The sequence below is a fragment of the Gavialis gangeticus genome, unplaced genomic scaffold, assembly GCF_001723915.1.
Source record: "Gavialis gangeticus isolate Ggan-Ray unplaced genomic scaffold, GavGan_comp1, whole genome shotgun sequence".
Taxonomy (NCBI): Eukaryota; Metazoa; Chordata; order Crocodylia; family Gavialidae; genus Gavialis; species Gavialis gangeticus.
Genome location: NW_017729011.1, coordinates 604198 through 617405, shown reverse-complemented (window position 1 = coordinate 617405; position 13208 = coordinate 604198). Strand labels below are relative to the sequence as shown.

General features: G+C 52.8%; 1 protein-coding gene across 1 annotated transcript in view; it reads right to left on the bottom strand.

The window, feature by feature from the left end:
- Positions 1-241: 241 nt before the first annotated feature.
- Positions 242-13208, bottom strand: part of ACY1 (aminoacylase 1) — a gene marked incomplete at its 5' end in the record, with an annotated part of 20772 nt that continues 7805 nt past the window's right edge. Inside the window, 13 exons of the mRNA XM_019510271.1 lie at positions 242-1254; positions 2019-2079; positions 2249-2328; positions 2523-2591; positions 2875-3019; positions 3559-3608; positions 4129-4202; positions 4335-4391; positions 4607-4696; positions 5114-5190; positions 5841-5935; positions 6728-6832; positions 8782-8846. Coding sequence (XP_019365816.1) covers positions 1090-1254; positions 2019-2079; positions 2249-2328; positions 2523-2591; positions 2875-3019; positions 3559-3608; positions 4129-4202; positions 4335-4391; positions 4607-4696; positions 5114-5190; positions 5841-5935; positions 6728-6832; positions 8782-8846 — 1133 coding nt within the window. The remainder of the gene's footprint in view (positions 1255-2018; positions 2080-2248; positions 2329-2522; positions 2592-2874; positions 3020-3558; positions 3609-4128; positions 4203-4334; positions 4392-4606; positions 4697-5113; positions 5191-5840; positions 5936-6727; positions 6833-8781; positions 8847-13208) is intronic.

The window sequence follows — 13208 nt, the reverse complement described above, 5'->3', positions numbered from 1 at the left end:
AGACGCCCACATGGGGGTAGCCAAGGCCCTCTGCCTGGGCACAATAAGGGTGCTGTACAACCCCAGACATGGAGGGGGTCTGGCCCTCGAACCCTCCCACCCTGCAACCAGCCCCTTCAAGGAATGTGTCTGCCAGGGCACACCAGGGCTTCCCTTGCTCCTGGACTGGCTCAGAGGCAGGGAGTTTGGCAATGGATCCCGCTGGAAGATGGGGGGAGCACATAGTCCCTGAGTATTGCGCCCCCTGCTGGTAAGCACCAGTTCCTGACTGCTGCAGGGTGCCAATGGGTGAGGAGGCTGCAGTCAGGAGCCTGGAGTTGAGGAAGAGAGAAGGCAAGTCCCAGCAGTGGCTTTCCAATGCGCAGAAGCTGCCTCCACCTTTGGGGATGGGCACAAAGTGCAACAAGACATGGAAGCACACTGCGACTGGCAGCCACCCCTGTAGGATTCATCAATGCACCAGTTAATATCCCTGTAGGCAGAGCCCTGCACCCAGCACACCCTACTGCTGGATTCAGGGCATGAAAGTCATGATGGGCCTGAGGCCTTGACTGCAAGCAACTCTGCAAGTGCTAGCTGGGGACATCCCCTTGGCAGGAGGAGGAGGGAGGACACAGTGATTAAGTGACTTGGCAAGGGCACCTGGCCAGGCCATGTCAGAGCTGGGAGCAGGACCAAGGTCTTTTGTGTCACAGCACACAGGGGCCTGGGGAACTTGAGATCTCCTCCCCTCTACCCCATGCAACAGAAAGGATCTGGGCACTGCACCCTGCTTACCCAAAGGACTTTCAGAACTGCTGGCACCAGGCACCCCAGAGGCCCCTGGCAACCCAGAGCCCATGCAGGACACTGCCCGCCAAGTCCGTCTCTCTGGGATGGAACAGCTGGGATTCTGGCAAAGAAGTGCCCTGCACATGGTGTTGCCTACTGGGACCCTAGAGTCCTGGCCCCACTGGACAGACACCTCGAGCACAGGGCTATCCCCAGAGCTGCCACAGGGGGACATCATGAATGTTTCTTCCTTGTGTCTCTTTGGTATCCAGCTGACCTTCCCCCCCCCCCCCCCTACAGCCTCTGCCCCAGGCCCCCTCAGCCCTCTGTGGGGAGGGGGGGCACATTGGCCAGGGCAGGGAGGAGGTGGGCATAGATCTCGATGCCGCGTAGAAAGACCCGCTCATTCAGGTACTCGTTGTGGTCATGCAGCAGCACCGGGGTCTGGTTCATGGGGGAAAAGCCGATGGCTGGGCACCCCACCTGCAAGGCAGAAGGGGGAGGTCATGGGCTGCTGTAGAGACCCACAGCTGCATCACACTGCAACAGCAGGAGCCATGGGCAGGTTTTTTCCAGCTGGGAAAAAGCCCCCACTGGAGTACATTGGAGTGACCTGTTGCTCCCCTGGTCATCCTGCCATAGAAATGCATTGAGTTGACATTCTGCCCAGCCACAGCTCCCTAGACAACAGGTCACCCTACCATAGGAATGCACTGGGGTGACCTGGTGCCTGTCTGGACTCTCCAAGCAACAGGTCAGCTTGCCACAGGATTGTACTGTGTTGACATGGGCGGGCCTAGGCAGGACCAGGACCCCTTTCTGCACTGCCCCTGCACCCCCTAAGCAAAAGCCATGAGAGTTGTATGCTGCAAAATGAGCAATGCTGGGCCAGTGCCCTAGTCCCAGGCTCAAGGACTCCTGTCAAAACTCCTTTAACCAAAGGTTCCCAACATGCCTCCCAAGGGTGGACTGGTTCCCATTTTACAGGCAGAGAAACTGAGGCACCAGCTTGTTCATTCCTGCCCAGGGAGAGGCAGGAAAGAACCCAGAAGTTCTGACACCCTGTCCTAAATCTTACAAAGGTTGCAAAGCAGATGCAAAGATAAATCAAGGCAGAGAGAGAAAGAAGTGAATTGGGAAGGGGGAGATGGAGTAGGAGAAGAAGGGGAGGGAAGTGGGGAAAGAAGCACCCAGTCAGGATCATCAGGATATAGGTGGACAGGGGAGGGGCAGGAACCTGTACTCACTGCTCGGATGTAGCGGCTGTCTGTGGCCGCTGGGAAGATCTCACACTTCAGTGTCATGTTCCTGCCAAGAGATATACTGTGAGACATGCTCTCATGCCTGGAGCAGCTATTCCCTCCCCACACAGCAGACAGGGTGGGGGCGGGATGCAGCTCAAGGCCAAAGAACACTCCTATATGGCAGAGCTGGGGAGGACTTCTGCAAGTGCAAGCTGGGCAGGGGTCACGCTCACATGTCCCTGCAGGCCCCACTGAATGCCTTCCACCAGGGGTCCGACTCTGCCGTGGAGGTCACACACTGGTCCATGTTTTTCTACACCAAGGAGAGGGAAAAAAAGGGTGAGGGAGCATCAGGGCACAGGAGTGCCTGAGGCTGACGGCACAACATGGAGCAGAAGCCCTGTTGGCAGGGACTGCAGAGCAGGAAGGCTGGAGGGAGGGAGCTGCCCAGACCCAAGGGATGACCCCAGGCTGCAGGGAGCATCCTGGCTCCTTGCCTCCAGTTACCTGGTGAAACTCGTAGAGGACACCTTCTCCAGCTGCCCGGCACCAGGCTGCAATCTGCTGCTCAAATGCCTGCAGGACAGTGAACAAGCCAACAGGGCATAAGCAGACAGCAGGAGACTCTCTAGAACAGGGGTCCAGGCTGCCACCCCATGCTCCAGAACCTAGTTTGCAAGGATTCCCCCTGTCCTTCCCCAGAAGGGCTGCAGAAATCAATGCACGGCTCTGCAGAACACCCTCGTGGGGCCTCTGTCCTGTCCCAACCCTCAGTGGGTATTGGTAGGTGATGGCCCATAGACTGGGACTTAGTGCTGAGGGACCTGCCCTGCCCTCCCCTGCTGAGTGGGAGCCGTACCTCCAAGTTGACTGTGGGTGCGATGCGGATGTCAAAAGCAGCAGACATTTCTGAGGGGACCACGTTGAAGGAGACGCCCCCATTCAGCATGGTCAGGTTGACGGAGGTGACATCGCCCAGTGTGAGGCTCTCGTCATGCTTGAGTCTGCAGAGACAGGGGGAGAATCAAGCTCTGAACTTGAGACAGGAAGTGGGGGTCTTACACCCCAGCTGTTCCTCCTTGGAAACAGGCACTGCTCCCACACTGAAGGAGCTAAGGGCTGGCTACGGGGTTTGCTCATGGAGGGGCTTTTAATTCCCTCTAAGCAAACTCCCATCCCCAGCCACAACACAGAGCCCCAGGCACTTGCCACCCCCACAACACCCCAATGCCCTGATGTGTGGAGACAGGCCTCTGGGATGCCACAAGTGGTATCATGCCCCCACAAATTAACCCCTCAGGCAGGTCCCCAGGCTCTTGCCATATCAGAGAGGGGAAATGACTCAACCCAGCGCAAAGGGAGGCACAGGAATTGCTAAAAATAGAACCCAGGAGTCCCGCGTCCCAATCCCAGGAGTCTAGCCCCAGGCCCACCCTTTGGATCTGCAAGTGACGGCTGGGAAAGAACGAAGCAGAGCAGTAATGAAGGGAAGGGAGGCTGCTCCTCCATGGGATTTGAACACAACCTTACTGCTGCCTCTTACCTCTGCTCCTCGCTCTTCCTGAACTCCAGGAAGGAGGTGATCACTCTGTGCTGCAGGCAGGAAGGAGGCAGGTCAACAGTCGGCACTGGGCCAGTCATGCTCACCTGGACTCCTGTACCTTGAGGATGACACCATCACCCCCCTGCACTTGGGAATCCCTAAAAATGATGAGAGTTCCCAAACAAGAGCCTTCCAGCTTGGAGCTGGCTCCCTATAGCCAGTTCCTTGCCCCTGTTCCTCTTGTGTCCCTACGAGGTGCGGCTGGATCTGCAATGGCTGCAGCTTTTCCCACAGCCTGTGGTTCTGCCCCACTCTCTACTGCACTCCCCTGCTGAGAGAAGCTGAGACTGGAGGAACCAGAAGCATCCACTTCAGCCAGAACCCTTGCTGTACAGCCTGGCTAGCTAAGGCACCTATGGTAGCTCCTACAAGGAGAGAGGACTGCCCCTCTACTTCAGCAGGTCCCTGTCCCCTGCCTCTACCTTTCCTATTCAGAGGGCAGAATAGGTGAAGCCAACATGGGAGGCCCCACAGATCTCTCCATGCCCCAGGCACAGGGCCCCCTCTTACCATCTTCTCAGCAGCCGTGTTCTCAATGAACCGGGAGCCGTGACCTGGGTTCCCCTCACACTTCACTTGGATCCCTGTGAGGGCCAACAACAGAGGACAGATGGGTTATCAGAGCAAGAGCACGTGAGCCTGGCATGCCAGTGCCCCTGGAAAGGTGCCTCAGGAACATGGATGCAGCTCGGGGGCACAAGTTGGGCTGTACTTACACCAGGGATTCCTCTCCCCATAGAACACGGTGTAGGTGTCCGTGGGGTTGGCCAGGCCTGCAGGAGGAAAACAGAAGAGAAGTGGCTGTGGTGAAGCATAGAGCAGGGCACAGCCCCATGAGGGCAGCTGCTGCCAGCTCCCTCCACAGGAATGGGGCTGGGGACCCTCTGGCCAAGGTTGAGAAGCAGTGATGAAATCCCACAGTCCCCAAGACCACCACTGGCTGGGCTGCCCACAGCTTGCTCTGGCATTGGTATCCACATGGTCTCACCTTCATCAAGGGCAAACCCAACATTGAGAGCCTTGAATTCAGGGCTTTTCACAAACAGCTCCATGCCCTTGTGGCCTCCAATCTCTTCATCTGTGGTCAGAGACAAAGAAGCAGAGTTAGTGACTTGCCCAGCCCCTCCTTGTCCCACCTCCACACACTGCTGTGCTTGAGGAGCCAGCCTTCATCACAATGGGGGTGAGAAGGACATGGCAGGGCCCCACAGCCTGGGTTTCTCCAGCATTTTCCAAACAGGGAGCTCAGTGTGCCTCACTAATGTCCACAAACATGCTCACAGTTCTTTGCCCTCACTTTCTCTGAATGGACTGTGCTGGCAAGGATGCTCCTCAAGTTAAATATCAATAAAGTGTGACAGTATGTGTGCTGGGTGCCCAGACACCATGGTGAGGGACACATGAGAAATGCAGACACACACAGACGAGAGGCATCTCTAGTCCTACCTGCCCTTACCTTCAGACCCCAGACTCTAGTAAGTGTCCAATTATTTACCTGGGACAAACGTCAGGTGAATGGTTCGGGGAAAGCGCTTCCCCTCAGCCTTCAGCCTCCGGATAGCTTCTAGGTACCTGGACAGGGAAAGACTCTAGCAGGGTGCCCGGCTCACACAAGCTCCTATGAGAAACTTGAGCAGTTTGTTCTGTAGCCTGGCAGTACTTCAGAGCTGCATGGAGAAAGAGCCCCCACAGTACCTGCCTGGGCCCAGCCAACATCATGCACTCCTTATGTTCCTACATGCTAAAATCACCTGTAGATTCAAAGTGCCTAGTGCAGTCAGTGATGTGCCCAGCAACTCTCATGATGCTAAACAGAACAGGGAGCAGTGCCCTGCAGCTCCCCTGGGCTTGGTAAGGGATGGGCAGTGGCAAACTGGTGATGATCATATATGATTGGGCACCCAGGAACGTTAGGAGGCAGCTGCTTTGCTGACAGATTCTCCCCTGTCTATGCCATCACACAGTTCATTGCACTGGGTCAGCCCACTGAGACCAACACCTGGTGCTGCACAGCCAAAGGCAAGGAACCTAGTGCTCCCAGGAGTTCCCCATCCAGCTGAGCTAGCAAAGTCAAGGCTCAAAGCTGGCTCAGAATTTACTGCGAGCATGAGATGAGTGGGGAGGGAAGCACAGGGAGGAATATTCAGAACAGCCAAGGCCACACACACCAGGGGCCCAGCAGAGCCACTTGTACAGGCAGGAGAAGCTACAGCAGCACTCACTGGACGGAGACACACTTCATGTCCTGGGACCCGCGGGCATAGATGTTGCCTTCCAAGTCCTTGAAGGCTTCAAAGGGGTCATGGCTCCAGTGCTCCTACAGGGCAGAAACCAGGGCCAAGTGTCTCAGAAGTGCTTTGCATCAGGACCAGCCACACAGCAGGAGTTACCCTAGGCCAGCTGGCTCCCTGGCTGTCCTAGAGAGGGGGCAGGATGGGCGGGGGGCAGGAATTGCTTGGAGGGAGGTGCAGAGAGGCCCCAGTTGGATGTTTGCAGCAGCAGGCAGGGTTTACAGGGAGGAGAGCACCTTGGCTATAAGAAGGTAGATGGCACAGGCCTGGGTGGGAAACTTAGTGCTGGTGGAAGATGCCAGCCTTGGACACTGAAGGGCAGGATGGCCCCAGTCTGGGCAGCTGAAGAGCCAGCCTCCACTAGCCCTCCTGACAACATTCCTCCCTCCAGATATGAGGGGCCTGTGCTGCCTAGGCAGACTGGGGACTTCGGTCCAGTCCCTTCTCAACCTCAGCAGAGAGGCCGAGGGCTAATCGTCTTGGCTTGAACATTACTCAGGCAGACCCTGCCAGGTGCAACAGAAACATGGACAGAGATGTGCAGTGCGCTGCATTCTCCTGTAGGTGGCGGTGCGTTTGCATTAGCAGAGCAGGGCATGCATGCACCGAGGTGCAGGACCTCTGCTGAGACAGCACAGGTCCTGCACAGGGCTTTCTCCCATTCAGTGATGCCCTCTAGCACCCTCAACCTACCAGGGGGCACCTGCCAGCCCAGGACACTCCCACCTCCTCTCTGTGCAAATGACAGCCCTCCTGCACCAGGTAGCAGCCCAACACCAGCTGCAAGCCCAGGTCTTCTCCCCATTGCACCCCCTCACCTCAAATACAGGTACAACATCAATATGGGAGTTCAGCAGGATGGAGCAGAGCTGCGGGCTTGTGCCCTGCCAGGTCAAGATGGTGATCACCCGACCCGGGCACACCTGCAAGGCAAGGGCGAGGCATTACAGCTGAGGAAGCCACTCTGCTTTTCTGAGTTAGGGCAGCTAAAGGGCAATGCCACATAACAGGCTAGCCTTGTCAGTGGCCAGGCACAGAGACCATACACATCCAAGGCAGCAGGACTGCTTCACCTGGGAAGGGCAAGGACTTGGAAGGAGGAGAGAGCCCCCCTCTCCCTATCCAGCAGGGAGGAAGGACATTCTAGTGGACAGGGCCTTGCCCTGAGACTCAGGAGACCTGGACTCTGGTCCAGCTCCCTGTGCCATGGCCATACCAGATGGGGCAAGAGGCAGGGGAAGTCACACTACCAGAGGTCCCTTTGGAGAAGCGTGACCTCACTAACTCCTGGTCTAATTACAGCGGGCAAAGCCATAAAGGTCAGGAAGGATTGGTCTCAAAATAGCCTGCAAACCTGTGATAGCTTATTAATGGGCTGGCTCCAGCCACAGGGGATTACAGACCGCAAGGGATTTGTCCACTGAAGGCAGTCAGCCATATGCACCACCACATTTTCCAGTATCTCAGCCAGGAGAAGCTGGGCAGGTTGTTACCTGCTCACAAACACCAGGCTGCCCCACATCGCCAAGACTCACTGACCAAGGGGCTGGTCAGCCAACCCCTCCTTGCCCAAAACTCCCCCTGCAGCCAAAGGAGATTACACACAGGAAAGGTCCCAGGCCCAAGTGGCCCAGGTGGGGGCCGAGCAGCACAGTAATTCTTTGGAAGAGGATTGGTGGCACAGGGGGGTCTCATTATATGTTTCATAGCCAAGCTAACCAGTGCCTGTTGGGAAGGAGCATAAACGACACATGGAGGAGACGAGGCATGTAAAGACCTAAATGCTCCATTGCACTGGGGGGGGGGGAAGGGGGGAGAAAGAAGAGGGGGCAGTGGTGTGGAATGACTCCACTTCCCTGGATTTGATGGATCAGGATATGACTGTCTTGGCAGATAAGGAAGCTGTGAATCTGAAGAAAATCTATGACAGGTGAGTCTGTCCACAACACTTCCCTGGATTTGCCCCAGGGTAACTGAAGCCAGAATCTCCCCCAGAATTTCTGAGATTTCTCTGTACCACTCAGCTGCATGAGGCTGAAATTTAGCTCATGGTGGAGATCTGGGCCTTTGCTCCACACCAGAGGACAAGAATAGCCACATGGACTCTCCCATCCTTGAAGGCAGGTCCAGCATGAGCTCAGGCCATCTGAGATGACCGATATGGATTTACCGCTACCGAAAGGTGCTGTACTGGCAGTGCTGGAGCCCTTTGGTCACCTAAACAATGAGCATAGCACAAGCAGTGTGCTGACCCCACATTGCTCCCAACAGGTCCCGTGAGACCTCTCTTGGGATGCAAGGGAGCCATAGTCCTCGGCTTCTGGGTCAACCTGCCCCACGCAGTGCACATTGCCTGGGGCGGTGGGGATTCTGATATTGACTCACGAAGAACTAGGCTGAGACCTGCTTGGTTTTTAGGCATCCACCAAGCAAATCCTGGTTTACTAACACTTTGTCCCCCAGAGATACCATGACACTGTTCAGCTAGAGCTGCCTTAGCCCCCCACCCTTTGGGAAGGAGGGATCTGAACACAAATACATGCACAAGGGAGTCAGGGGCCAGGTTCTCCTCATGTGAAGGGGAAACCTAAGACTTCCAGGTTATCAGTAACAGAAGCCAAAGTGTATACAGCAGATTGGCTCATTACTGCAAATACAAGGTGAAGGGGAACATCTCAGCAAGGACATGTTTCTGCCATGCTTGGACCCCTCAGAGCAACTGAGAGCATTGTTACTGGAGCTGGATTGAAATTCATCCAGTCATCCCCCACAGAGGATGCAGGCTGGGCCAGCACAAACTCTGTGTGCTGGGTCTAGGCTAAGACGGACCAAAAATGAACTTTGCTGAGAGGACCAATTTCACGTCTCTTACCTCTGCTTTCTGACATGCCAGGCCAAGCTCAGCTCCAACCCGCTCCAAGAACTGTATGGCTGCACCTGAGAGGGGAAGAGTGTAAGGGTTGCACACATTCAGTCACACTCCTTTGTGCTGTTCAAATATTTCCCTCGGGGATTCCTCATTCTATGCTACAAAGGGGCTGTCTACACACTTCCCAGCCCTCCTGTTTTATCACCAGCCCCCATGTCATAAGGGGGAACTCTTCAGAGCTCCAGTGCACTGAGACCACACTGACACCACCATACTGGCAGGGCCGTTTTCAGAACGATCCTGACTGGGCTGCCGGACATGCACAGAAAGGTGACCCAGCACACGGGCTGCCTGGTTAGGACAGCTCAGCAGCCATCTTCCCAAGCACATTTCCTTACTATGTAATGCTGCTTTGTGGGACTTCTACATAAGACTATTGTGCCCATTTGCCCCTACAGACCAGCATCCCCAGCACCCTGGGCCCTCTCTCCTTGGAGTGGCAGAGTGCATCAAGAGTCACAGATTTTCTTCAGATTCACAGCTTCCTTATCTGCCGAGACAGTCATATCCTGATCCATCTGCAGCCCCGAAATGCAGAAAGCATCTCAGCTCCCAGGATCTGGGGTCCCCTGGGGGTTTTCAGCAGACTTGACGGACTTCCAGGAAGTGAAGCTGCTGTTACTGTACATTAGTGAAAAGGTGGAGAAACACCAAGTCTTCAAGTCTCCTCCTCCTCTGGCTTGGAGGCTTGGTCTCCAAGTCTCCAAATAGTCCCAATGCCACAGGTTTGTGTGTACACACATGCACATGGCTCCAATTCCTGACTGAGGCTGTATATACTATAAAACTGAGGTTGTATATAATATACAACACCAATAATAATCTGCCACTCACTAGGAAAACTGTTGGTTGCAGGAGATAAGAAAATGCTGCAAAGGTGTTAAAGACCCACTGAATCTATTTATTAAACCACACACATGTACATGCAGCTTCTCTGGTGTTGCCAGGCCACTAATCACACAAAATAAGGCTGGAACAGACCTTGAAGAGATCAGTTAGTCCAACCCCCTGCCCTGAGAGGAGAGGAAGATGTTTTTGTCTAACTTGCTTCTAAACACTTCCAATGATGGAAATCCCACAGCCACTCTAGGTAATCCATTCCAGTACCTAGTCTCAGTTAAACTGTTTCTCTTAATGCCTAATCTAAATCTTCCTGGTTGCAATTTAAGCCCATTACTTCTTGTCTTATCCCCATTGGGCTTAGAGAATAGCCCATAAACTTTTTAGACTGTATCTAAAGGCTGTTATTGTACCTAGTGCATCAGTCTTCTTTTCTGTAGACTAGCCAAAGCCAATGCTTCTAAGCTTTCCTCATGCACCATTTTTTTCTAAACCTTTAATCATTTTGTTGCTCTCCTCTGGACTCTTGCCAACTGGTCCACATACTTCTTGAGCAAGGTGCCCGAAACTGGGCACAATACTCCAATTGAGATGCCCCCAGTGCTGACAAGACCAGAGGGAATACTCTGCCTGTTTCACAGATAACAGTCCTTCTTCCCCATCCCAGTTGTGATGAAGGGTTTTTTTTTTTTCAACAACAGTCTGAAATGTTGCCTGATGTGCAGATGATGATCTGCTAGAACTGCCAGATCCATTTCTACAGAACTCCATCCCCCCCAGGCGGTCCTTAGTCTGTATGGCTGACTGTTCCTACTTATATCTAGTGCTTTGCCCTCATCCTTACCAAACCACATCCTATTTATTTCAGATCATTTCTTCAGTTCATCAACATTGTTTTAAATCCCAGCCTCATCCTCCGAAGTGCTTACCATCCCTCTGGGTGGACTATTATCTGAAAATGTAAAAGGTGTACTCTCTAGTCCAGCTTCCAAGTCATTAATGAAAATATCAAACATATATTTCTGGGAAAGAAATGCCCAGGTCTGGATACAGTATTTGAGAGACAGTCATGGCATATCTGGAAAGCAAGGGCATCAAACTCACCTTGTACCCCAGGCTGGATCTAGACTGTGGGGCTCCTTTCGGGCCAGATCCATCCCAGGGCAGGTGGCAGTATCACCTCCGGTTCTGACCAGCAGGACATAGCGGCTCCAGCATGGGGCACATGGCACAGCTCCAGGTCCTGCCATGTTTCCCATGCTGGAGCTGGAGCTGCCACTGCCTCCACATGCGTTGTGCTGTGGCAGCAGCTCTAGCTCAAGCATAGGGCACAGGGCAGGCACTGGCAGTGGCAGTGGCCCCAGCCCCAGCACAGGATGGTGACAGGACCAGCAGCTGAGGAGCTGAGGCCACAGCAGTAGCAATGGATGAAGTGACTGGATGGCAACCAGGGCTGTGTCAGCCCACACTTGCCCTCCTGCTACCAATAACTATGTCCACCAGGGCACAAGGGCCCCAGATTCTGTGGCAGGCCGTACTCCCCCACCCCCTGCAACTTCTGGTGGCCCACTGGTAGCCTGGAAGGTCAGACTAAGCCACAAGCCAGATCTAGCCTGCAGGCCATACGTTTGACACCCTTGCTGTTGACAAACTATCACATCCTTGTCCTGTGCTGTGTTTGTGTACACAGCCCCGTGTCATATGGCTTTTTCAGATGCTATGTGCTGTTGCAAACAAAGGTTTACTGTTTTTCTCAGTAACAGCCCCAGGTCTCTCTGAATTAACTACTTCTCAGCTTTTTCCCCAGCCAAGTAGAGTACATTTTGGATCCATCTAGGAAAAAATGTAGGTAATGGCCTTTTGCCAAAGTTTAATATTATGCTTGCTGGCCATGTCCTTTTGCAAGATCTGTCTATCTTTATCAGTGTTTGCATATTCCCTCAACTCAACCACAGCTGTGACCATCATTAACATACTGTCTCTTCTCTTCCAGATTATCACAGAAGATAATCTAGGATTTCGAATTGCTTTCCTTTCATCATTGGTTTTGTTGGCTCTCCAAGCACCATTGACTGACACTGTTCCACTCAAGTCAATACAAATGAGTTTTAAAAATGCTAGCTCTCAAAGTGTTATCGGAAAGACCACCTCCTAACTATCATGGTTCTTTCCCCGCATCTGCTAATGTGCTAAAAGCAAATGAGATCCAATCCTTTGGCCAAATCTATTCTTAATGAAATCCTGCCACTTCTTGTTCATGATGCTATTTATTCTCCTCCAGACGAAGATCTGAAATGGCCTGGTGATTTGGGTACCTTGATCAATCAACAGACCTTTTGGAGAAGCTTGGTTTTTCAGATGGCACTAGGCACCTGTCCTCTGGTTCCTTCTGGGAAAAACTGACAGCCCAAACAGATTTCAGTAGCTTCTCTTCTTTGGGCAACTGTGGGCAGTAACATCGCTCTTGGCAAACCTTCAATGCTGTGCTCATGAGGTCAGATGCTTTTTGAGTTGTAGCCACCACAGTACCTGGACACCCTGTAACTAGAGCTATAAAAGGCAGAGAGGCCTCAGTTACTTTGGTCCTTCTTACTGCCTGTGGCTGCAAGGTGGAACACCAGCAGTGTCCAAGTCCTTTGTACTGTACAAATTTAGTAAGAAAGTCAAAGTTTGCACAGGGGCATTTTTATTCTACTTAGTTTTTGTTGGCTCCTGGCTATTTCGGGAAAAAAAAATCTCCAGTGGTTAGCTGATATGGGAGCAGGGAAGAAAACCCAGAGGGACTTTTACAGCCACCTTCCAGTGAGCAAACACAAAGTCACTGTTGCTAAAGACTCCTCCCCCGCCTAGACTGGTTAAAGGTGGCCATGCCCATCATCTCAGATGCCACAACCACATGGTACCCTGTGCCAGGAGAGCACACATGGGGCCTCAGTTCTCAGTTAAGCTCTTCCCGATTAAGAAATCAATGCCACTTCCTTGGACACTAGGAAACCATTAGATAAACCTCACCAGTCACAGCAGTCTCACACCTTGAGTGCTCAATGATCTGTGACTGTACACTGAGCTCTGGAGCCAATCTTCACAAGCCCTATGTATCCATCTTATCAGCATCAATATCTGGGATTAAAGTAGACACAGGCTTCCTTCCCCAACTCTGCGCAGGAAGACAGAGTCCTTTTCCTAGGCTCCTTGTACCCTATGCATGGGTTCAAATTGGGTGAGATCCAAAGAAGGGCTGTGAGACTGACCAGGAGACTGGAGAACCCAACTGATGAAAAAAAAAAATCAAACACAGGCTGAGAAAGGATGCGATCACTATCCATGAATACAGCAGGGGGTAGGCAACAAAGTTAAAGAAAAACTGAAAGACCAGGATGAATGATATTCTTACAGATTTTAAAAACCCCTACAATTAACACTAAGAGTCACATACCCAGAGCATAATTTCATTAGACATTGTGATACCAGAATCTAGGTGAAAACCATGGTATGTTTGATTTCAACAAAAACATATTTTGGATTACAGA